Source organism: Vombatus ursinus, unplaced genomic scaffold (assembly GCF_900497805.2).
Source record: "Vombatus ursinus unplaced genomic scaffold, bare-nosed wombat genome assembly UNPS02014799.1, whole genome shotgun sequence".
NCBI classification, from domain to species: Eukaryota; Metazoa; Chordata; class Mammalia; order Diprotodontia; family Vombatidae; genus Vombatus; species Vombatus ursinus.
The window spans coordinates 31,260,156-31,286,740 of NW_020954577.1; the positions used below are offsets into that span (position 1 = coordinate 31,260,156).

At 36.8% G+C, this 26,585-nt stretch overlaps 1 protein-coding gene across 2 annotated transcripts in view; it reads right to left on the reverse strand.

Moving 5' to 3' along the window:
• The window catches only part of TBC1D5 (TBC1 domain family member 5), a 421,860-nt gene that overhangs the window by 174,950 nt on the left and 220,325 nt on the right, over positions 1-26,585 (reverse strand). For both annotated transcript variants that reach the window (XM_027872233.1, XM_027872232.1), the window contains one exon: positions 26,374-26,546. In XM_027872233.1, coding sequence (XP_027728034.1) covers positions 26,374-26,546 — 173 coding nt within the window. The remainder of the gene's footprint in view (positions 1-26,373; positions 26,547-26,585) is intronic.

Sequence of the window (26,585 nt, forward strand, 5' to 3'; positions counted from 1 at the left end):
AGAAAGGTAAAAAACAGTTTTTATCCTCAAGGAGCTCATGCAAACAATTGAGTACAACATGCAAATGACATGTAAACGATTAAGTACAAACACAATGTATATGGTACACATGGGAAGCAATTTCAGAGGGAAGGCACTAGCAATAACTGGGACAGGGAAAAGTGGCTTCTTGAAGAAGATGGGATTTTAGGTGAGAATTGGAAGAAGCCAGGGTGGCCAGGAGATGGAGATAAGGAGAGAGAGAGCGTTCCAGGGAAGGGGCCAGCCAGGGAAAACAGGAATTTTTAAAAATACATTTCCAGGTACTTAGCCCAACAAAGCCTGATGATATACCGCCTCTATAATCTTGGCCTGGTAAGTCAGAAATATTTAGCATCTGATTTATTGAAAAAAAAAAAAACCTCTGATTAGCACTCTTTTGACAAAATTCTGACATCATCTCTGGTGGTAGCTGTGCTCATTACACTATTTTTTTAAAAAATAAACTCAGTTTAGGCACCATTAACTTAATTAAGTTAAAGATGTTCTGTCAACAGAAATATAATCAAATTGAATAAAAAGTGCATTTTATCACAATTCCATGTACCATTCACTCCTAAAGAAACCTTCTGCTGGAGAATCAATATAGCACAAATGGATAGCATAAAATGTGAACATATTAAAATAAGTGAAATATAAAAATTACTTAGAAATTCATTTTCATAGGTTTAGAAATATTTACTAAATGATACCTGTGTCTTTGGACTACAGTGGGTGAAAGATAAAAAGCCTGAGGAAACAAAGGTTTGAGCTTCTGAGCAAATATATTTTTTAAGTGATGCATGCCAATTACTCAACAAATCAAGGCCAGGCCCCTTCTTCAGCTTAGGGCTAGAGCCCAAATACAGGGGGGAGACAGCCTTTTATACATTAAAAAAATGAATCAAATAAGGCCAATGAATTAAAAGGAAACGATACAACATTAGGTAATTAGATGAAAGATTAGGGACTTTCCAAGTTGTGAGGGGGAGAACAAATAGGTGTAATTCTCTTAATTCAGAAAAAGAAAGCTTTCCCACTATCCCAAGCGTCTGGGAACAATCAAAAGAATATTGAGACAACTGATTGATCAGTACGGGGCTAGTTTTCAGATAAGACATATGGGTGACTCAAGATGTGCAATTGTGAGAAAACTACTTGCCCCAATCTTAGCATCTGACTTGGTTTCTGGTCAGCATGACCCTCAGAGATGGGGACCAATGTGGCCTTTTAGGTCCTCAAGTGCGGCCCTTTGATGGAATCCAAACTTCACAGAACAAATCCCTTTAATAAAAGGATTTGTTCTGCAAAATTTGGACTCAGTCAGAAGGCCATATCCAAGGACCTAGAAGGCCACATGTGGCCTCGAGGCTGCAGGTACCCCATCACTGACCTAGATCCTTGGTTAAGGGTCTCTAAGCAGCACAGGAAAGTGACCCGCTGATGATTCAGAGCTATTAGCTACATTTAAGGCAATGCAGTTTTGCTACACCGTCATGACCTGGTTTAGTGCTAGATGATAGGATTATGATCATTACCCTAAAGGATAAAAGCTCTGTGATGAAATCGGAACCATCATTTTTGATGTTGTATCCTCAGAGGCTAATGCATTATGACCACTTAATAAATGTTTCTTGAATGGTTTGATTAATCTGATGACTCACAGGTTCAAAGGTTTTCATTTGGGCCAGTAGATCTTACATGAGTAGTTTATAGACTCTTTGCTGAGTTTCAGGATGCCTGTTGGTTCAACCAATCTATCAATAAAAAAGGACTTATGAAACACCTCCTATATGCCATGTGCTGTGCACATTGGGGATAAGAAGAAAGGGTTTTACAACACTGTCCCTACCCTCAAGGAGGTTACATGCTAATGGGGAAGATAGCACATAAATAACTTGTTCAGTCATCTCTGACTTTTCCTGACCTCATCTGGGGTTTTCTTGGCAAGGATACTTCAGTGGTTTGCCATTTCCTTCTCCAGAGGACAAGGCAAACAGAGGTTAAATGACTTGTTCAGGGTCACACAGCTACTAAATGTGTGCAGCTGCATTTGAACTCAGGTCTTCTTGACTCCAGGCCCAGAGCTCTCTCCACTGAGCCACCCAGCTGCCCCCAGAACTAGGTACATATAAATTATATATAGAGCAGGCAGGAAGTAATCTCCAAAGGTACGAGCAGCTGGTGGTACTGGGAAAGTCCAAATGCAGAAAGTGGGATTCTAAGTTAAAAGCAGACTGAATTGAATTCAATTGAAACTGAAAGGCAAGCCAGGTAAGGAGGCACTGAGGTCTACTGAGGAGGAGGAGTGCTTGTGGCCAATCACCATGGCAGTAGAGATGGGCAGAAACTCTGGGCATAGAGACCACTCAGGAGGAAGAAGGAGAATGGCCTCAGGTACGTAAGGAAGTGAGGTCCATTTAAAGAGGTCCGGAGGATGACTGAAGGCCCAGGAAGTCAGGAAGAGTGTAGCCAGTCCACAGACAGATTCCTAGTGCAGGAAAGTGAGCCCAAGGACAGGGTCATCTGAGCTTAGTGAGGAAGAGTAGAATCACAAGCCAAAATAACAGGTTGAGGAGGAGAGTGAAGGTTCAACTCAACAAAGCAGCTGGGTGGTGATGCTACTGCTGCTGCTGCTGCCTTCAGACTACACAGCATGGTTTGGGTTCTGTGCCCTTTCTCAGATACTGATAAGTTAACGTCACCATAACAAGTGTATTCAGGAACAGTGTTGGTAGATAAAAGCAGGTTCAGCTCGACAGAATTGGTTTGAGCACTGGTTTCAACACTTAAGCAGTGAGAGTTTTGGAAACTCACTTTCATTTCTCTTTATAATACTTGTTATTACCCTACCTCTCTGGGTCTTCAGGGGCCACCACCCTAATCATGGCTCTTTAGTCTAACCCAGTGGTGTCAAACTCACATAGGAATGGATCTCTGCTGGCTGCTCATTGACTTAGAAAACCGAGACCACAAAGTAACATTATTTATGTTACATGGTATCTTTATTTATTTTGCTAAACACTTCTCAATTACATTTTCATCTGACTCTAAGCACCTTAGAGTTCTGTGGGCGTGGGCTGGCCTGCAAGTTTGACACCTCTTGCCAGACTATGAAAATAGCTTCTTACTTCTTTGGACTCTTCCCTCTTCAAATCACTCTCCATACGACTAGTAAAATAAGTCACTTTGCTGCTCAAGAACGTTTGGTAGCTCCTTACTGCTGATGGATACAACACAGACTCCAGAGCTTGGCGGTGAAGGCCCTTCACAATCTGGGATTGGCTTATGTTTACAGACTTGATGCACCTTACCATTCTTCCTGCAGTTAATGTTCTAACCAAAGTGGCCTTTCTCTCACCTCCGTGCTTTGGCACAGGCCAGCCCTCTCCCCGCCACCTTGACGAAAAGCTTGGCCTTGAGAGCCTCAGGGATTAGTGATTTCTACTTCTCAATGATCATGTCTGTTGTGTCCCCTAGTAGAGGTGAAGTCCTCGACAGTGAAGACCTTTTCTATTTGCTTCTGTCTCCCCAGAACCTAGCACAGTGCCTTAGGCACAGTACATACATCCTTAAAAATTATTTGTTGAATTGAGTTGAATGTATGCTTTTAAAAATAAAATGTTTCAAGGTAGGTCACATCATTTGCAATGAGCATCTTCCTTATTTTATGAGAGACTACACATGCTAAGCACAAGCATAAAGAGTAAAAAAAGTAGGGGTGCGAACCTAAGTTTGATCAACAAGACTATTGATCAAACACAGGAGGATCTCTCGGTTGTATTTTTCTTTTTTAGCACAGGAATGTAGGAAGGAGATGAAGTACAGATTGAATACACTTGTATACTGAGCAGAAGAGTGTGGTATGTTATATGGACTATCAAGGGAAAAGCACTGAGAGTAATATGTTTTTGATTTTTCAGGGAAAAGGCAAGTAGAGTAAAGCAAAAAACAGGGAGAGTCATTTCTAATTAGCTGTGTGTAAATGGTCAGATCACTGACTTGATAGAGCAAAGGTCAAAATCAATGTTAAAATAAAAAAATGAAACAGAAATGTTCAATTAAAGTATCTCCAATGTGAACTCTTTAAAGAAGCTCAGTGCCAAAAGATGGGGCTAAAGAACAGGTGTTGACATGAACTTTGCCATTTCTTAAAGAAGCTTAACTGCTAGAAATCACTGGTCACAACTGACAGACCAAAGGGGCCTAGTGATCACCTTAGCCAGCAAATAACTATTCTTCCTGCTAAGCACAGATATAGTAGCCAGTGGTAACAGTGGTTTAAAACATAAAGTCATATGTAAGATCTTACAAAACTGGATGGTGGAAGATTAGAAGCAGTATTTACCTCATAAAATAGCAAAAGTAGTGAAGGAAAGAAATACTTTTTTGTTTTTTTAAAGAAGTTTGGCCAAGAAGAGATCCAACTAAGCACACAGTCTAGTCTCCTGAAAGCATAAAGAGACGATTCTGAAAAGAAGGCAACAGACAAAGAAAAAAAAAAGGAAAAAAAATCTGTAATGATTTTTGTAAGATTTTGTAAGAAATCTTAAAAAAGATTAATGATATATGAGGGAACAGAAGCAGCATGTAAGAAAGAAGCAGGGGGACTGAATGAAGCACACGCAGAAGAGCTCTGCGCAAGAAGCAACTTAATTTTCAGTTACCAGTTTTTAAGGTGTCTGAAAGACAGGGGGATAGCAAAGGTTCTAAAAGATGTTCGGACTCTACTGTTACGGGAAAAAAAGTCAACCTTTCAAAAGAATAACTAATATCTACTCATTGGTGCCTGCTTTTTGCACCAAAACACTGACATTTTTATGAGAACAATCTACATATGCAAAGGACATCCTTGATAATGACAGAAGAAAATAGGAAGGCTTTCAAAAACAAAAAGCAAGTCATATCTTTAGTCACTGAGTTCATTAAAGGTCTAGAAAACAGAAGATTCTACTATACTTACTATTTGTTGGCTATATAAAAGTCTTTTGTTTGATAGAACAAAATATCACTTTAAAGGCTCTCCACCACAAATGTGTCCAGATATCTCCCTGTGAGAGAAACTTCTGTACCAACCCTCTGATTATTATCAATTATTACACATTTATGAAGCATCTACCACATGCCAGGCCAGGGCTAAGCACTGGGAATATGAAAAGAGGCAAAAGATAGTTCCCGTCCCCAAGGAGCTTACAAACAAACATTATTTACAAACCAAGTTATATAGAGGATGAATAGGAATTAAGAAAGGAAAGGCACTAGAATTAAGAGGGGGTAGGGAAGGCTTCCAATCAAAGAAGGGATTTTAGTAGGGACTTAAAGAAAACTAGGGAGGTCAGTAGGCAAAGCGAAGGAGAAAGAGCAATCCAGGCATGGGGAACAATCAGAGAAAATGCCTGGAGCCAAGAGATGGAGTGTTTTGATCATGGAATGACCAGGAGGCCAGTGTCACTGGATTGAAGAGTATGTGGCAGGGAGGAAGGCACAAGAAGACTGGAAAGGTAGAAGAAGGCTAGGTTAAGAAGGGCTTTGAATGCCAAACAGGGCATTTTGTATTTGATACTGGAAGCGATAGGGAGCCACTAAAGTTTATTGAATAGGGCTGGGGGGAAAGGGGTAACACAGTTGGATCTGAGCTTTAGGAAAATCACTTTGGTGGATGAATGAAGGACAGACTGGAGTGGGGACGGCCTCGAGGCAGGCAGACCCACGGTCCAGGTGTGAGGCAATGAGGCCCTGTACAAGAGGGGTAGCAGTGTCAGAGAAGGGGGTGTATTTGAGAGACGTTATGACGGTAAAATTGATAGGCCTTGGGAGCAGATTGGATATGGGGGGTAACAGATAGTGAGGAGTCCAGGATAACTATCCCATGATCCATTAAACACAGAAACACACGCTTGCTGAAGATGTCTGCCAATATGAAGGAGGTAGAGTGTAGAGTTCAAAGACTCAAGTCAGCTATCAATATTGTTTCAAATGAGGCTGTCATGGAATCAATAAGTCTAAAGAACTGAAGTTTCAGGTCACACGAATGGTAACAGAGAGACTCAGGGTGGGTGTCAGTAGGCTAAAGCACATTATCATCCAAGAATTATGCAAGAGAAATGGAGTGAAGGATGTCATCAGGATGTATAACTGCAGACATCCTGAGACTCGAGTGGTATATACAAAATAGCAAGAAAACTTGGAGAAGTCTGCTGAGCCTTTCCTCCAGTATGGAGGAGAGCTATACAGAATGAGAGGGCATGGATAGGTTGTCAACTGTACCATGGAATAGAGTAGCCTCAAAGGTAATGTCACAGACTGATCAAAGTAGCAACTAGTCAAAGGATTAAGAACCAAAGGGTTCTTAAAGTATCACACAGGCAGCTAGGTGGTGCTACCGTGGTTAAAGCCCTAGATTTGGAGTGAGGAAGACCCCAGGTCCAATCTAGCCTCAGACACTGTGTAACTCTGGCAAAGGGTATATACACAACAGAACTTCCCAAGACTTTTGGTTGCTCAATCACAAATGAATTAATGAATCACATTTTCTCATTTATACATATGAAGCTGGCTTTCATGTCCTCACAAGACTTCATTTTCCTAGGCTAGTAAAGAAAAAATATTAGTTCTTTTCATCATACGTTCTATAGCTTCTAGACTCTTCAACATTCTAGTTCTAGATGAATTCTAGTATATTGATATCCCTCTTAAATGCAGCACTTAATATTGGGCAAAATAATGTCGCTGACTGGGCTTGACTCTTATAATGGTTCCCTTCTTGATACTATTACCTTTGCTTAATAAACATTCTTTCATGCCTTGATAATAGCAAATGTCATCATCCTTTCAACAGCAAAACAAGTATTTCATACCAATTGGCCTTGTATTTTATGTGGATGTACAAGAAAATTTTAGTTGGAAGGATAAAGATGATGTGAATGCCAGAATCATTTTAATCATTTAAAAGAAATAAGTGAAAATAATGGCATCTAATTTCTGTGTGGTTAGTTAAATTCAATAAGGATTTATTAATCACCATTGCATACAATCCTTTCTAGGCAAAGTTGTATGAAGAAAAGTTAAACTGTATAACAGAAATGCTATTAGGGTATCATACTTTCTGGAGCATCAAAGAGCCTGGCCTGTGTTAAATATATTTAAAAAACACATAAGTGTGTGTTTTGAAGTCCTTTTTGTCTGTGGCATTTCCAATTCTATCTTAGGAATCAACTGCATACTTTATTTAATAAACCAATTGCACATAAAAGAGTGAGTCATTATTCGTTTCAAATGCTGGTTGAGACTTTTTTGTTCCTGCATGTCTGGTCATTATCCATTTTAGGTGAATTTATCATAAGAACAACAAATATAAGTGCAGTCAAGGGTAGATTTTCATGGAAATGGTAACAAGTTTGTGGTTTACAAGTACTGGATTTGTACTATAAGTACAATTTATAAGTACTATTTGCTTGAAGGTTCTTCCATGTATTAAATCGAAATCTGGGGGCAGCTAGGTGGCGCAGTGGATAGAGCTCTGGCCTTGGAGTCAGGAGGACCTGAGTTCAAATCCAGCCTCAGACACTTAACACGTGTGACCCTGGGCAAGTCACTTAACCCTGACTGCCTCACCAAAAAGCAAAAAAAAAACCAAAAAAAACAAAAAACTGCCTCCCAGTCTCATTTTTTTCTCCATCCTGGAACAATATAGAATAACTTTTTAAATTTTTTTCTCTGAATCCTGGTTCTATTACTGAAGTCTGGCATTTTTTGGTGCTATCTGGAAATTTGATAAGAGTGTATCTCAAAATCCATTTCAACTTTAAAATGCCATGATTCCATGTTATGCATGTTATTGATAAACATATCCTGATAACAGGGCCAAAGACAGAACTTGAAAAAAATATTTTCCTGAACCAGGTATTCTCCATTCCTCAAAAGTCTTTGAGTATTGTTGTTGAACAACTAGCTAATAATATTTGGAATTATACTATGATATATACATATTATATCTATGTCCGCATAGGACACAATGTAAGATTTTGTTAAAGATACTATTGAAATCAAGCCACACTACTCTGATGGTATTCCTCAGGAATTTCAAGTGCAATATGACATACAGTATTAAAAAAATGAGTTGAATTTGGTATTACTTGTTCCTGTTAAAATGGGGGCTCATGAGGATCATTTCTTTCTTTTCTAAGAGCTCACAAACAATCATTAATGAAATAGATGCTAGAGTTTTGCCAGGGTTCAGTATTAAGCTCAGCAGTTTGTAATTTGGGGGCTCTACCTTTTCTCTTCTCTGGAAAATCAGTACATGTGCCTCTCTCATGCATTGTACTCTACAACTCTCCACAACTAACATAGCTAGGAGGTACAGAGATAGAGCCTGGAGTCAGGAAGAGCTCAGACACACACCAACTGTATAATCCTGAGCAAGTCACTGAACCTCTTTTGGCCTCAGTTTTCCTAACTCTAAAATGGGGATAACATCTACTTCCCAGAATTGTGAGGATCAAATGAGATAATATTTTATGAACTTTCATATTATTGCTATTATTGTTATAGCTGTTGTTATAACTCCTCAAACAGGGTTAGCAATGGTTCTGTGACCAGATTCTTCAAATTCTTTTAGTGCCCTAAGGTACATTCTCATGGTCCAAAACTTTACTTAAAGCAGTTCACTTCCCTTCACTTAGCCTTTAATTTTCAATAAACCCTTTACCATCTGAGGCTTATTCTCTGGTAAAGAAAACAGAAGCAAAACCAGAGTTAAAGAATTCCATGCTCTCTGTGCTGCTTATTCACATTTCATTGCCCTGGCCCAGGGAGTGGGCTGGCTATCATGTTCTTTTTGTCGGGTTATCCTTAGAGTATGTTATGAGACTAAATTACCCCACTTTGCAGGTTAACCTTCCTGACACCATTCCTTTGGGTTGGTGCCAGTCCTTTGCAGTCATCCCTAGTTAGGCTGGTTATGTGGCCTCCTTACTATCTTTTAAACCTATCCTGTTAGAATCAAGAGTTCAGTAATTTTCTTTAATGATCTTGAAATAAAACAACCAGGTTCTTTTATTAGTCTTTGATTTCACGTAGTCTTACGATTCTCAAGTTATTTCTCCTTGATCTGATTTCCAGGTCAGATGTTTTTGATGTATTTTGCCTTTTCTTCTATTTTCTCAAATTTTCAGCTTTGTTTTAATAGTGGCACAGTGCATAGAGTCTAGACCTGGAGTTAGAAAGCCCAGGGTTAAATCCCTCCTTAGATACTTCACAGGTGTGATCCTCGGTAAGTCACTGAATTGCTGTCTGCCTCAGTTTCCTCCATCATAAAATGGGGATAATAACAGCACCCACCTTCCAGAGGTATTGTGAGGATCAAATGGGATAATATCTGTGAAGCACATGGCACAGTGCCTGGCATGTAGCAGGTGCTATACAAACATTAGCTATTATTAGTAATAAAATATTATAAAATTTAGAATAAAACATTAAAAGTAATTTTTAGTTCTCTCTTGGAATCACGAATTTCTATTTGTTCTGCTGTGATTATTAGGGTAAAGTTTTCTACCTCTTCTGTAAATCTGTTGATCCTTTTTCCAGTTCTTTCCTCTACCGTTCTCATTTCTTTTACAATATTGTTTTTTAAACTCTTTCATCATTTCTTCAAAGAATTCTAATTGTTCTTATGGGAAAGCTTTTTTTTAAGTTTGGATAGTAACAATAACTAGAGCATTTATACAGTAAAGTGCTTCACAAGTTATTTCATTCACAACCATTCTGGGAAGTAGGTGTGTCATTATTATCCTTATTTTACAGATGAAGAAACTGAGGCTGAGAGGTTAAATGACTTGTCCATAGTCATGTAACTGGAAAGTATCTGAGGCTGGATTTGAACTTAGGTCTTCTTGACTCCAGGCTCTATCCACTATGACCCTTAGCTCCTTCAGCTGCAGAGAACAGAAAGGATGCGAGAAGTGTGGAGATAAGATAGACACATGTCACGATTTTCAAGAGAAGAGAAATGGCAGAAAATTACAAACCAATGAGCTTAACATTCACCCCTAGCAATATTCTAGACTATACTTTATAAATGTCTGTGAAACAGGTGCTATTATTACCTCCCTTTTATATAGTAGGCAGTTATCTTTCTCTTCTGGGTTTGTGTCTTGGTTAGCATTTCACTTGATGAAAACTCAGGAGCTGAGTTCTAGGTCTCCCCTACTTTAGGAATCAGGTCTTTTTTTAGTCCAGATTCTCCCTTTCTTAGGGATCACACTAAGTTAGGGTTTTGACCTGAACCTTTTCCTTCACTGCAAACATCAAAATTCTCCTCTCCTGTGATGAGACTTTACAAAAAAAAAAAATCTTTGATTACACCTGAGGTTGGCTTTTTCTGTCAGAATAGATATGGTGGAGGCCTGTGTCTTGAGAGGGTGAAGGAGTGAAGGGGGACTTTTTATTTACTAAAGATATGAGCAGATGTTCTCTGGGAAAGAAGCCCAGATTATCTATGGCCACATGAAAAAAGCTCCAAATCATTACTAATCAGAGAAATGTAAAAGCAGTTTTGAGCTTCTGCCTCACACCTATCAGACTGGCAAAGATGACAAAAAATGGAAAAAGACAAATGTTAAGAGGGGCTTTGGGAAAACATGCACATTGATGCATTGTTGGAGGATAGGTGAATAAATGCAACCATTCTGGAAAACAATTTGGAATTATACACAAAAAGTTCCTAATCAGTGCACGTCCTTTGACCTAGCTATACCACTGGAAGGCCTATGCCCTAAAGCAACCAGCTAAATAGGAAAAGGTATCCCATGCACAAACATATTTGTAGCAGCACTTTTGTACTGGCAAAATTGGAAGCTAAAGGGATGCCCATCAACTTAGAAATGACTGAATAAACTGTGGTATGTGAATGTGACAGAACACTATTGTGGTGTAAGAAATGAGGAAATAGATGATTTCAAAGAAACATTTGTTGTTGATTTGTTTTCAGTCATGTCTTACTTTTCGTGACCCCATTTGGGGTTTTCTTGGCACAGATACTGGAATGCTTTCCCCTTTCCTTCTCCAGCTCATTTTACAGATGAGGAAACTGAGGTGAACAGGGCGAAGAGACTTGCCCAGGGTCACATGGTTAGTATGTGTCTGAAGCCAGATTTAAACTCAGCTTTAAACTTCCTGAGTTCAGGCCTGGCACTCTATCCACTGTGACACCTCGCTGCCCTCAAAGAAACAGACTTATATAAACAGATGCAGAATGAAGTGAGCAGAGCCAGAATAATTTATACTATAACTTCAATGTTATAAAAACGAGCAATTGTGAAGACTTTTAGGAAGTGATGAAGAATGAAATGAGCAGAACCAGGAAAACAATTTATGTAATCACAACAACCTGTAAAGAAAAACAACTTTGTAAGGGGATTGTACTAGGATTGGTACAATGATTCTGTGAGAAACGATGACGAAACGTAGTACCCACACCTCAGGGTAGAGAATGAGACATACTTATCTGTGCATACAGCCAATGAGGGAATGTGTCTTGTTTAACTATGTGTATATATTACAATAACTTATTTTATTTTATTTTTCAATGGGATAGAGGGTGAAAGGGAGAAAATGATTTTCTGGAGAGCTTGTGGGGAGGGACTGCTGCAGATGTGGAATGCTGTATGCAGTTTCAGAGGTGGTCACTATATTGTTGGTTTGATTTAATTGTTTTCCTTCGTTACAGGAGAGTTCTCATGGAATAAAGGTAATGTGGAAATGTTTGTCATGTAAAAGAAAAAGTCAATAAAAAACAAAAAAGGAATGAGAGTTGATCAGAGCGGTTGCATTGATTTCAATAGTTCATCTTCCTTGTTCTTTAATTGGAGGAAGGGTGGCCATCTGTGACAGTATTATACAGACTTCATATTTTGGAGTCTCCCATCATTCACGGTATGCTTACTTTTTCAAAGACACATTGTCTGAATGTTCTGAAACCTGTTTCCTTCAAATTTAGGTGAGAAGTATGACTGATGCACTGCATTTTCTTGTTTGGCGATTAAGGGTGCTGAGATGACATGATCACCTTTTCCCAAGAATCCCTCCATTTCCACTTCACAGAGCCTTTGGAGAGCAGCCATTCACATCACTTAATTACCATCTGTTTAGTGCTACCCCTACTTTAAGAAGAGCTCTGCCCCTGGGCACTGTGAAGTGCTACCTTAGCATCAGGCACCACCCTTCATTTTTCTGTGCCTTTTTCTAGACTCCTATGCCAGTTATTGATCTTTTGTTGCTCTGCTGTTTAGTTTGACTAGGTCCAAGACCACCTGGGCCCATGACCCTTGTTTTCAAACTTGCCTCCTGATCCCTGTTCCATGATCCTATTGCTTCTTTCCCCAAGTGATCCAATGATAACTGGCTGTTCTTTCATGCCTTAGCTTATCTCCCTCAACTTGACCCCTATCCCATTTAACTAGACCACCTTCCCATCTGATCTAGCTGAACCCTGGTCCTGTACCTGCATGTGAATGCCATGTCCTCTGGAACAAAAAGCCACATATATAGTTTAAGACTTTTGGGACTTTGTAAAAGGAAGATGTTATTAATAGATTTTTACTTGAAAATAGGAATTTATTGGTGTTACCCATAGCAGAGTACTATTTGTTTAAAAGGAGTGAGATTGTTTTTGAGATTGATTATTATATTATATATTGGGATGAATATGAGTTACTTTCTTGACCCCATGCGTAAGCACAAAATGACAATAATGGACTCAGCTGAATCATACATAATGCCAACTTAGTGGAAACTTACTAGAAGTGGCTGATAAATGGATATAGAAACATTTTAAAATGAAGTGCTTAAACTTAAAAGTTTATTCATTAATAACAAAGAGCCACCCCAGTTAAATTACCATAAACCACAACACCACAACAACTGCTAATCCAGAAAATAGGAATTAAGGGACATGGAAGATCCATAATAAGCATCTGGGGGATATGGAATTTTTCCCGTGAGTGTTGTAAAGAGCTCATAATTTAAGAATGCCAAAGCCCAAGTGCGTTATGAAGGTCTTTCCTCAAAAGTGACATTAATTGCATATCCCACAGATGCTTATTATGTATTCTATTTATAATACCAAAGAGAAAAAGTATCATTTAAAATATAAAGACCTAATATTGTATAAGGATAGCGATATATCACCACTATTTTGAGATGTTAAAAGCAATAAAAATCGGGAGATCTAAACATCAAGCTTATGTACCTTAAACTATTGTGCTTAAGAACCATTTTCAAGCAATAATACAGTAAGTGTTACGATGGCATGGTAGCAAGACCTTGGGCTTTGGTGATACCTGTTATAGTTAAGAACTAATAAAGTGACTCCATAGGTCCACATTAGCTCCTCATGAAAACAGAAGTGCTAAAAATACAATGTGCTCAAATTACTTTTAGAAAATTGAAAGCAACTCTTTTAGCTTCCAGAATGTAATAATAATAATAAACATTTATATAGCTCTTACTATGTGCCAGGTTCTATGCTAAACACTTAATAACTATTATCTTATTTGATCCTCACAACGCTGGGAGATGTTATTATTATCCCTATTTTACAGATGAGGAAACTGAGGCAAGCAGAGATTAAATGATTGGCCCCATTAGTGTCTGAGACTTGATTTGAATTCAGATCTTCAAGTCTTTAGTCTCAGTGAAGACCAATCAGCTGATCAACTAATAGTAGTCAAATGCTTTACTTTAGAAACTGTCTGGTATAGACAGGTATCACACCTTAGGGTGGCAAACAACTAAAAAAATAATGCCAGGTACATCAAAGAAAGAAGGATACTTCAAGATGTAAACAGTCTGCAATATGATCTAACAAAAACTTTATCATAAGAATTATTGAAAGAGCTAGTAGTGCTGTGAATGGTAGTAGGACCTGAGTTCAAATTTGTCCTCAGAAACTAACTAGCTGTGTGACCCTGGGCAGGGCACTTAATGTTGATTGCTTCCCAAAAAAAATTATTGAAGCTGTTGTATCACATCCAATTTTCATCATATTTAAAAGGTTTATGAATCATATTGAATACACACATATATTTATTATACATTCTTTTATATCAATGCTTTTAAGAAACTGGAGATTAGATAACAAATGTTATGTTAACATAAAAAAAATGTGATTGAACATTTCCTAAAGAAAAAAATAACTCAAGTTAACCAGATGATAATAAATCCAATACATAAAATGATAGGATGACCAAGCAGGCTCCTGGACCCTGAATTTCGCTCATTAAGTATTTATTAATCACCTGGTATATGCTAGGTACTAGGGACACATAGACAAAAATTAGACAGTCTCTGGCTTTAAGGAGTTTAAATTGCATAGAGTGAGACAAATAATGAAATTTAGGGGGATGGTACTCATGTATGAAGTAGTGCTTGAATTGAACTTTGAATGGAAGTCAGGATTCCACAAAGCAGAGAAGGTAAGGAGGGAGTAAAGCTAAATATCAAGGACAATTTGTGCAAAGGTGTGGAGAGGGCAGATACAGCACTGCATGTAAGCAAGGTGAGAAGAAAAGGACAATCTGGCCAGATCATGGAGTGTAAGAAGAGGAGGAATGCATAAGAAGGCTGGAAAGGAAGGTTTATTGATGACTTTAAACAGCTTAACGGCATTTATTCCTAATTTTAAAGATAAACAGACTGGTTTTAAAATCCCTTTGTGTACACTGATCAGTGTCGATAATTGGAATTACTTATCAATATAATTATTTTAAGCTGAATTACTTCATTAGCAAACTACAACTAGAGACATAGCTCTTGTTACCAAGAATGTCCAAATGTTTCGGTTTTCAAAAGTTTGAAAAAAACCAATTTTTTTCTTTTAAGTTAATAATTTTCTAAATCTCTCTCAAAATCTCAAGGTATCGTATCAGAAAAGAGATTTTAAGAAACTTAAAACAACTTTCCCCATGTGGAATCCCTGAAATGAGGTAAAAAGAGAACTTAGCCCTAATAACACTTATTTACACATGACAGCTGCTGCCAGTTAGGATTTCTGAATGTGAACATATATTCACTCCCTCATTCTACAGAAATCGCTTGGATTGATGAAGTACTATTGTTGGTTCATTAATTATTGGCACATTTACAACTCTATAGTTGTTCCCCTAGCTTTTGTAAGACTATTTTGGCTTTAATTAAAAAAAAAATCCTTGTTATGTTTGAAGAATCAAAAACCCCTCTAAAACATCTGCTGTGCAGACACACAGTAACACACGTCAGTTGACATGAAGACTATACATTTTTATCTTCCCCAGCAAGGGTGGCATGGGACAAGCACAGTCTCTCTGGTTTCTGCTAACATACAACTCCTAACATTCAAATGAGTCCACTTGTTGATAATTTACTCAGGCCATACGGCTATGCTGATGGATCTTCAAGTATTCATTTTTATGAAACTTCTAAAGTAATGTTCCGTTTTCAAGTAGTAACAGAAATGGTTGACTATTGCATTAAGTTGTAAGACATGGGAAATAACAAGATATTGAAATCCTTTCCCCAAAAAATGCAGGGATCCTGAGATACAACTGTGTTACTTTGAGATGCCTGAAAAACTCAAAATAGAAAGTCAGTTGTTTTTACAATGAGAAAGTTCACATTTTCTTCTATTTTTTTTAACTTTTTTGATTTTGTTTTTATAATATTTTGTTCTATCTTAGCTTGATGTCTCATAGAGTCATTAGTTTCCTCTTGCTCAATTCTAATTTTTAAGTAACTATTTTCTTCAGTGAGCTTTTGTACTTCCTTTTCCATTTGGCCAATTCTATTTTTTAGGGAATTACTTTCCTCTGTAAATTTTGGTATACCTGGTCAATAACCTTAACTTTTTCTTCTCAGAACTAGATAAATCTAACCAAAAAATAAATAAGAAAGATGTTAAAGAGGTAAATAAAATTCTTGGAAAGGTAGATGTACCTCAGGAGAAAACTGAATGGGAATATAAAAGAATATATCTTTTTCTCAGCAGTACATGGCACCTACACAAAAACTGACCATGTATTAATACATAAAAAGCTCACAACCAAATACAGAAAAGCAGAAATAGTAAATGCTTCCTTTCAGAGCATAATGTAATACATTTGCATTCATTAATGGATAATAGAGAGATAAAAATTAATTAGAAATTAAATAATGTAATCCTAAAAAATAGTGGGTTAAAGAACAAATCATATAAGGGGCCGCTAGGTGGTGCAGGCGACTGGCCCTGAAGTCAGGAGGACCTGAGTTCAAATCCGACCTCAGACCAAACACTTGACATGTACTGTAAGCTGTGTGACCTTGGGCAAGTCACTTAACCCTGATTGCCTCACTTAAAAAACAAAAACAAAAACAAATCATAGAAACAATCAATAATTTCAATTCCAAAAAAAAGACAACAAAGAGACAACCTACCAAAATTTATGGGATGCACCCAAAGCAGTACTTAGGGGGAAATTTATATCTCTAATCTCTTACATCAATAAAAAAGAGAAAAAGCAGACCAAAAAATTGGGTATGCAACTAAAAAAAAAAAACTAGAAAGAGAACAAATTAAAAATACCCAATTAAATACCAAATTGGAAATCTTGAAAATCAAAGGAGAGACTAATAAGATTGAAGGTAAGAAAACCATTGAACTAATAAATAAAACTAGAAGCTGAGTTTAACAAAAGAACCTAATAATATAGATAAACCACTGGTTAATTTGATTTAAAAAACTAAAGAAGAAAGCCAAATTACTAGTATCAAAAATGAAAGAGGTGAACTCACCACCAATGAAGAGGAAATTAAGACAATTGTTAGGAGCTATTTTGCCCAATTATATGCTAATAAATTTGACAATCTAAATGAAATGGATGAATATCTACAAAAATATAAATTACCCAGATTAACAGAAGAAGAAATAATTTACTTAAACAAACCTATCTTAGAAGAAGAAATTGAACAAGCCATCAATGAATTTCCTAAGAAAAAGTCCACAGGATCATATGGATTCAAAAGTGAATTCGACCAAACGTTTAAAGAACAATTAACCCCAACACTATATAAACTATTTGGAAAAACAGGTGAAGAAGGATTCCTAACAAATTCCTTTAATGACATAAATATGGTGCTGATACCTAAACCAGGAGGAGCCAAAACAGAGAAAGGAAATTATAGAAAAATTTCCCTAAAGCATATTGATGCAAAAATTTTAAATAAAATACTAGCAAAAAGATGACAGCAATATATCACAAGGATGATATACTATGACCAGGTGGGATTTATACCAGGAATGCAGGGCTGGTTTAATATTAGGAAAACTATCAGCATAATTGACCATATCAATAACAAAACCAACAGAAATTATATGATTATCTCAATAGATGCAGAAAAAGCCTTTGACAAAATATAGCACCCATTCCTATCAAAAACAATAGAAAGCATAGGAATAAATGGAGCTTACCTTAAAATGACAAGCAATATTTATCTAAAACCAGCAGTAAGTACTATCTCTAATGGGGATAAGCTAGAAGCCTTCCCAATACAATCAAGGGTGAAGAAAGGATTCCCATTATCACCTCTATTATTTAATAATGTACTTGAAATGTTAGCTATAGCAAGAAGAAAAGAAAAAGAAATGGGGGCAGCTAAGTGGCACAGTGGATACAGCACCAGGCCTGGAGTCAGGAGGACCTGAGTTCAAATCTGGCCTCAGACCAGACACTTGACACTTAACTAACTGTGTAACCCTGGGCAAGTCAAAACCCCAACAGCCCTACCAAAAAAAAAGGAAAGAGAAAAAGAAATGAAAGGAATTAGAATATGCAATGAGGAAACAAAACTATCACTCCTTGCAGACGATACATTATACTTAGGAACAATTTTTACAGCCAGTGTCTCTGATAAAGGCCTCATTTCTAAAATATATAGAGAACTGAGTCAAATTTGTAAGAATACAAGTCATTCCCCAATTGATAAACGGTCAAAGGATATGAACAGTTTTCAGAGGAAGAAATTAAAGCTAGCTATAGTCATATGAAAAAATGCTCTAAATCACTATTGATTAGAGAAATGTAAATCAAAATGACTCTGAGGTACCATATGACACCTATCAGACTGACTAACATGACAAAACAGGAAAATGATAAATGTTGGAGAAGATGCGGGAAAATTGGAACACTAATGCATTGCTGGTGGAATTGTGAACTAATCCAACCATTCTGGAGAACAATTTGGAACTATGCCCAAAGGGCTGTAAAATTGTACATACCCTTTGACCCAGCAATACCACTTCTAGGTCTGTATCTCAAAGAGATCATTAAAAATGGGAAAAGGACCCACTTGCACAAAAATATTTATAGCAGCTCTTTTTGTGGTGGCAAAGAACTGGAAATTGAGGGGATGCTCATCACTTGGGGAATGGCTGAACAAGTTGTGGTACATGAATGTAATGGAATAATATTGTGCTATAAGAAATGATGAGCAGGTAGACTGCAGAAAAACCTGGAAAGACTTATATGAACTAATGCTGAGTGAAGTGAGCAGAACCAGGAGAACATTATACACAAACAGCCACACTGCGTGATGACTGACGTTGATAGACTTAGCTCTTAACTCCAAAAGACTCACAATGGAAAAAGCTATCCACATCCAGAGAAAGAACTATGGAGTCTGAACGCAGATTGAAACATACTATTTGCTCTCCTCTTCTTTTGTTGTTTTGTTTTGATTCTTCTTTCCTGTGGTCCTCCTATTGGTTCTTGTTCTTCTTTACAGCATGACTAATATGAAAATATGCTTAATATGAATGTATAAGTAGAGCCTGTATCAGATTGCCTGCCGTCTTGGGGAGGGGGAGGGGAGTGAGGGGGAGAAAATTTAAAATTCAAAATCTTATGGAAGTGAATGTTGAAAAGTAAAAACAAATAAATAAATTGTTTAAAAAAAAGATACATTATACTTAGAAAATCCAAGAGAATCAACTAAGAAACTACTTGAAATTAATAACACTTTTAGAAAAGTTGCAGAATACTAAATAAACCCACAAATTATCAGCATTTCTATGTTTTACCAACAAAGTCCAACAGCAAGAGATAGAGAAATTCCATTTAAAATAACTGTAGACAACATAAAATATTCAGGAGTCTACCTGCCAAGATAAACCCAGGAACTATATGAACACAATTACAAAACACTTTTCACACAAATAAAGTCAGATCTAAACAACTGGAAAAATATCAATCGCTCATGGGTAGGCTGAGCCAATATAATAAAAAAGACAATTCTGCCTAAATTAATCTACTTATTCAGTGCCCCACCGATCAAACTACCAAAATTTTATTTTGTAGAGCTAGGAAAAAAAAATTAACCTGGAAAAACAAAAGGTCAAGAGTATCAAGGGAATTAATGAAAAAAATAATACAAAGGAAAGGCACCAGCTGTACCAGATCTCAAACTATATTATAAAGCAGTAATTATTACAACTATCTGGTACTGGCTAAGAAACAGAGTGGTGGATCAGCGGAAGAGATTAGGTATACAAGATACAGTAGCTAATGACCATAGTAACCTAGTGTTTGATAAACCCACACACCCAAGCTTTTGGGATAAGAACTCACTATTTGACAAAAAACTGCTGGGAAAACAATAGGACACAAACTAGGCATAGGCCAACATCACACACCAAATACTAAAATAAGGTCAAAATGGGTGCATGATTTAGATATAAAGGGTGACATCATGAGCAGATTTGAAGAGCAAGAAATAGTCTACCTGTCAGATCTATGGGGAGGGGAAGAATTCATGACCAAACAAGAGATAGAGAGCATTACAAAATGTAAAACAGATAATTTTGATTATATTAAATTAAAAAGCTTTTGTACGAACAAAACCTATGCAATCAAGATTTGGAAGAAAACAGAAAGCCAAGAAAACAATCTTTATAGCAAGTATCTCTGATAGAGGCCTCATTTCTCAAATATATAGAGAAGTGAGTAAAATTTGTAAAAATACAAGCTATCCATGTCCAGATAAAGAACTGATGGATTCTGAATGAAGACAGAAGCATATTTTTTCTCTTATCTTATTATTTCTTGTGTTTTTTTTCCCTTTAGATCTGTTTCTTCTTTCAGAAATGTGACTAATATGGAAGTATTTTTACATGACAGCACATGTATAAACTATATCAAACTGCCTACCATTTTCAGAAGAGCGAAGGGGAGGAAGGGAGAGAAAAATTTAGAACTCAAAATCTTGTAAAAATGAACGCTAAAAATTTTCTTGACATGTAACTAGGGAAAAAATAAAATACTACTAAACTTAAAAATGTTTTAAAAAAATCAGCACAAAAGAAAAAAATGCTAAACAAAGATGTTAAAAACATATAGTTTTTCAAAATTAAGCCATAAAAATATACTGAAAGAAAAATCCTCTTATTAGTCAATAGTGGGTAACATTTTATTGATAAAATGTAATCTCACAATTGTTCTAATAGAAAAGAGAAGAATTCAAACTGATGAGAATGCTTTTCTGAGGAAGGCTGTGTATTTTCTCCCCAGATATTATCCTTTAATTTTAAGGATAAAACCTAGGCTGGCTAATCCAAAGGAAACTGGGTATAAAAAATAATGGAATAAACTATGTAACTCCCTGAGACCTCTGCCAATACAGTGAATCCATGTGATACATAGTGAAGTAGTTAATGGGTAGTAATAACTGATGATAGGTTAATCCACTGAGTACACGTCTGACTATGTCTGCATTCCAAGGAGCAGCCCACCTAAGTATACTGAAGTGCAGCATCAGGAATTGGGCCACTTGGTGATTAAATCTGTGGTCTCTACAGCCCAGGAAACAAGTTAAAATATGAAATGGCCATCAGCTGTGCAAGGCTTCCTGTTTCTGCAATAATAGTGTCAAAATGGAGTCAAATGTGGTTAGAAGATGCTAAGTATTACAATTTTTGGAGCGTTACCATTAACCTACTCATTTCTACAATTCTGTCCATCAACAGTGTAGACATACTACTGGAGAAACTGAATCATATCGATCTTATTTTCACCCTAAATGAAACAAAAAGCATAACACAAATCAAACTGATTATATCTGAAAAGCAAAGAAATGACTTCTTGCTGATTTGGGAGTCTGTATATTCAGATCTCTTAGATATGGCATGCAATGAAAACAATTCCAATTTGAGCTATTTTAAAATGGGAAATGAATGGAGGCAAGTATAATGCTGGTTACAACAATTCTGTATATAATCAACAAACCAATTGCTATAACAAGTAGACCAAAAGAACCTATAAAGTGCCTTAACCTAGATATACTTAATCTATTTACCAGGTTCGATACTGAAAAATAAGACATAGAAAGGGGAAAGTCTACTCACACTGTTTATGACAATGCCACATAGAAATTAAACTGATATAAATTAATTTATCAAAATGAAGAGAACAAAAATTGCCTAAAAACTTCTTCAGTTAGAAAATATTTAACTTACTTGCCAAGCAGAAAGTTATGGCAGCCAAGGTTAATAGAGATTTAGACTGCAAACTCATTTGCAAAAACTCATAGAAAAGAATGGTGGAATATTATGAGCAGTATTTGCCTCATAAGACAGCAAGAAGTGGTGTTGGGAAAAATAATTTAAAGAAAGCATGGTGAGAGAACCAACTAAGCAAAATTATCCCAGGGGTATTTAAGGACAAAACTGAGATTACAATAAACAAATGAAATATGGAAAATATCTGCAGATATTTTATAATGGTCTTTTCAGCATCAAGGACAAGGGAACCATTATCATATGTGGTCCCTAACATCAGTCCTGGATGGTGGATCCTATCATAAAGGCAGAGGAAATGGCAATAAAAGAATAAAAACGGGCAAAGCAGCTAACCTCTTACGCTGTTGATAAAATTTTGAGGGAGTTGAGAAATCCTTAGGCTATCTGAAGGAGGGGAAAAAACTAAAGAGGTGGAAATATAAGAAAAGCAACCAAAAGAAGATCAAAAACTACTTATCTACGCGTCTATCTCTCCAACTTAAGAAAATCTTTGTGAGAATAATCTATACACACATTGAGGGTATGCTGAATCACAAAGGAACAAGCAGGTTTTTCTTAGCAAAATTCCACAGTGGACAATTTACCACACAATTGACTGAAAGATGTAAAGCATACAAGATCTTACTGTGCTTAAATGTTTTTAGGCTGTAAGAAAATCACTTGATTTGGTAACACAATAGGCCACTTTAAAAGCTCTCCTCTACTAAAGGTGTGTCTCATATGTATTTCAAATTCTTCTTGAATTTATTAAGACAGAACCATGTGTACATACATACGTACACACATATAATAACAGATACAATCATTATTGATGGCTGTGATTATCAATATGAAGCAAGATGTAAAAAGGGGACGTGCTTGGCAAGATTGGTGACATGGCGGAAATCTAGCAGAGTCCAAGACAAAGAGTGATTTCCCATCCATCACAGGATCATAGAACTAGAGCTGAAAGAGACCTTAGAGGAGACTTAGTCTGACCAGCTTCATTTTATCAACAAGGAATTTGAGGGCCAAGGAAATAAAATGATTTACCCAAGGTCACACAAGGAGTAAATATCAGAGGTAGTTTGAACACAGTGTCTTTTCCACTATACCACACAGCTCCTGGTGCTACTGTTTTTGCATGACATTGTGTTAATTATATTAATTCCAACAACACTGTAGCCCTTTCTAAATGACATACATAAGTACTCTTCCCTAACTACCCATACAGGAAAAAAAATAAGGGAACAAGAATGTTTATTTTGAAGATTATGATATACATCTGGAGGTACAAACTATAAAGCTCATTCATTAATCTGTTCAAGATCTATCTATCTACTATTAAAGGGAAGGAAAGGGAAAGAGGACTAGCTATATTAGGGAAACGGCAAATTTCTTTGAATGATTCCAAGTGCCTCTTTAAAACAGAGACTTAAAATGTCAATATTCTTAGTCTCTAAAGTATTGAAATTAAAAATCTCCCAAAAGGCATGGTGGGCAGGACAGGGAGAAAAGACATTGCAAATAAGGAGCTAAGAGGGAAAAGTAGAATAAATCATGTCACCAAAGAAATGCTTGAGCAAAAAAGATGTATTCTCTCTAGGTGAAAAAAAGAATAATCACTAGACAGCCTGTGTGATTCATTGGTATTTTCCTAATCAAAAGAAAGTGAGGAAGGCTTCCAGCACACTGGATGAATTTTCTTAGGTTAGCTTATGGGAGCACATGAACAAGAATCACACAGCAAAGGCAGGCATGGATGGATCATGATCTATGCTGTCGAGACAATCCCCATGTCAAATAAACGGCAGAACCATTTGAATATTTGAGGATAAGATCAAAGGGTTATCAATTGACAGATTCAGAGTGCTCTAGTCCTTTCCTCATTAAGTCAGTTTGTATGACAATCAAATGAATTTGCATTTTTATCTTTTATAAAGTGAACATCTATTCTCTAAGCAAATAATGAAAATCAATGCAGAATTTGAGTCCATTATCAAATAGTATAATCATTTAATAATAATTTAACTACCAACAAAAAGAACTAGACTTAACATCTTAAGTGCTGATTTTTTACTTACACAAAAGTATATAACTTAGGCATAGGTTTAAACAGATATGCTAAAAATAACCTGTGTACTACATTAATGAATAATATTGTATATCAGGGTTTGATAAGCTACCTGTGGGGCACCATCCAGTTTGAGCTAAGAATAGTTTTTACATTTTTTAAATACAATAAAACTTTATTTTAAAGTGTAGGCTCGTGGGTTATACAAAAACTAGCTTTGGGGTCCTTTTTTTTATAGACATTGGGGTGATATGTTTTCTTGAACTATGCATGACTGTCACAAAAAATTTAATTTTTTTTCCTTTTTTTAATTTTTCAGTGGGGTTGGGGATAGGAGGGAGTGAAAACCTATTTCTGTTCATTTTTTTTTTAAATAAAGAGGTGGAAGAATGTTACAGATATGAAAAGTTGCATAAATTTTCAGTTGAGGTCACTATCATTAATTTTACTGAACTATTTTACTTCGTTACAAGAAACTTCTCACAAAGTGGATATAATCTGTAAATATATGGAATGTAAAAACAAAATGTTCTATCCGTCTCCAAAGATCCTCTCGCTAAAGAGGTTGGAGCTGATTGAAGAATTTTCCACATTGAAAACAATCAGTTAAAATTAACCAAGCCACTGCTCTGTGCAGGATACTATTATATTCTGTACCTCTCAAAACTGAGAGATATCTTAAAAGTCCCTGACATCATGGAATTTATAATGCAGTAAGCTTCTCTGAAGTATGAATTTTCTGGTGTCGGAGGAGCCTAGAGCTCCAACTGAAGGCTTTTCCACACTCATTACATTCATATGGCTTGTGGGGTCCTGTTCTTTATTACTGGCTATATCATACCCATTTCCACTGAAGAAAATGGAGTCGCTATCAAGATTAGGAGATTGAGCCAAGATGCACAGATGGGAAAAATTTAGAATCAGAATGACAAGACATATTGTTCATCAGGGGTAGTGGGGAATCGATATCAGTGCTTCCATCAGGATAGGCATCTCCAGATGGGGAACCTATCCCAACCACAGCAGCAACTATTGTGCAATTAATTAATAGTGGAATCGAGTTGCTGGGGCACTTAGAGGCTGATTGACTTTGCCAGTTTGTGTTCAACGCAGCACTTAGAGAAAGGACTTCTTCCTGTTGAGCACTGCCCTCTATCTACTCTGCACATTGTCTCTGATAGGCAAATAGCTCACATTTTTATGTTAATTTTTATTTTGCAAAACACTTTATTGATAATAGTATAGGTAGTATTAGCATCTTGAGTGTAGGTAATAGCATCTCCAATTCTTGGGTGAGGAATCTGAGACTCAGAGATGAGGGGATGTGGCAGAACTGGCCGCCTGCAGAAGGACCTGGGCATGCCATGCCATGCCATGCCATGCCCAGGGATCTCCAGGACCTTTCACCTCTTAATTCAAGGCTTCACCAGGCACACAAGTGTTGATGGAAACACTAAGGACGCTTATGAGACTTATTCTCAGAACATCTCCAACGGGGCATTAAGGCTTGGACTTAAAAAACAAAAACCTTTTATTTTGACCTTCTGACCAGAAGGATGGCCTCTGTTTCAAGCCCCAACCCTAACCCTAATGAACTGTGTGACCCTGGGCTAGTCACCTGCCCTCTTTAAGTTTCCATTTCCTCATCTAAAGATACATTCATATCTGCAATGACAACCTTATGGGGCCGTTGTGGGAAAGGTATTCTTGAAAGCCTCATGCACTTTACAAAACAGAGGTGTTCTTGTTACATTACATGTGCATACATATAGGAATCAAGGTTAGGAGCAGAGACTGTGGACAGAGGCATTATTAGAGGAAAGAGGACAAATACCCCTTTTTATCATTTCTCTTCCTATTTGTCCTGCCATATGCTAGTAAGGTCATAGGCCTCCTTCTCAGTCAGTAAGGAATTCTATTTCAGTGGTTCCCAGTTAATGGAACCTTACAGATTTGTAGCTCATGGTCTTATAGTTATAAAGGACTTGAGTTATTAGTTTCAACAAAACCAAACAGGAACATACAAAGCAAATTCTTTTAATTATGACCCCCTTTTTTCAACCATCCTCTGGCCTTTTTTGTTTTGGCCCCTTTTTAGAGCCATCAGAGGTAGAGACAAAAGAATGGATTAAAAATCTTTGCATGTGGGCTGCTAGGTGGCACAGTGGATATAGCACTGGCCCTGCAGTCAGGAGGACCTGAGTTCAAATCCAACCTCAGACACTTACTCGCTACCTGTATGACCCTGGGCAAGTCACTAAAAAAAGTCTTTGCATATAATTACCATGTCCTCACCTATCTAATACATGGAAACATTTTTCTTAAATCTCTCCAGGCATGTTAAAAAAAAGTTTTATTGATTTTTTTTGTCTAATGCAAGTTGTATGTACGTTTATTCTATGGCTTTAAAAATTAGATTTTTGGGCAAAAACACAATTTGTATTCCTAGATGATGAGGCCAGCTGACCAAAAAGTAGCACTGTACGTATGCTTATCACAGGGGAACTTCTCTTAGATCTGTAAATAAACTCCTGGGTGTGGAGGACTCCACCAACCTGTTCTTTTGCCTGAGCACACTGTTCTTTCAAACAAAACAAAGGTTATGAAAGGACTAAAGCAAACATTTAAAATTGCCTTCTCTTCTTTTTGAAAAATTTGTCCACCACAGGATTTTACTATCAATCCAAAATAAAATGATTACTTTTAAAAGTCACACACTTACAATCCATATATTTGTGGAGCGATTTCTAGTCTGTTCAGATGCATGTAGAGTTCTATATCTTGTTTCTTCAGCAGATGGTCTTGAATCTGGTTTACTTTTGTAACAATAGCAATAGACGGGCCTAAATCCTGTGGTCTGGCAAATGGGATGGTTGTGATCACTGTATCTTTCCCCTAAGACCAAAAGCAAGAAAAAATATCACATTTTAGTAT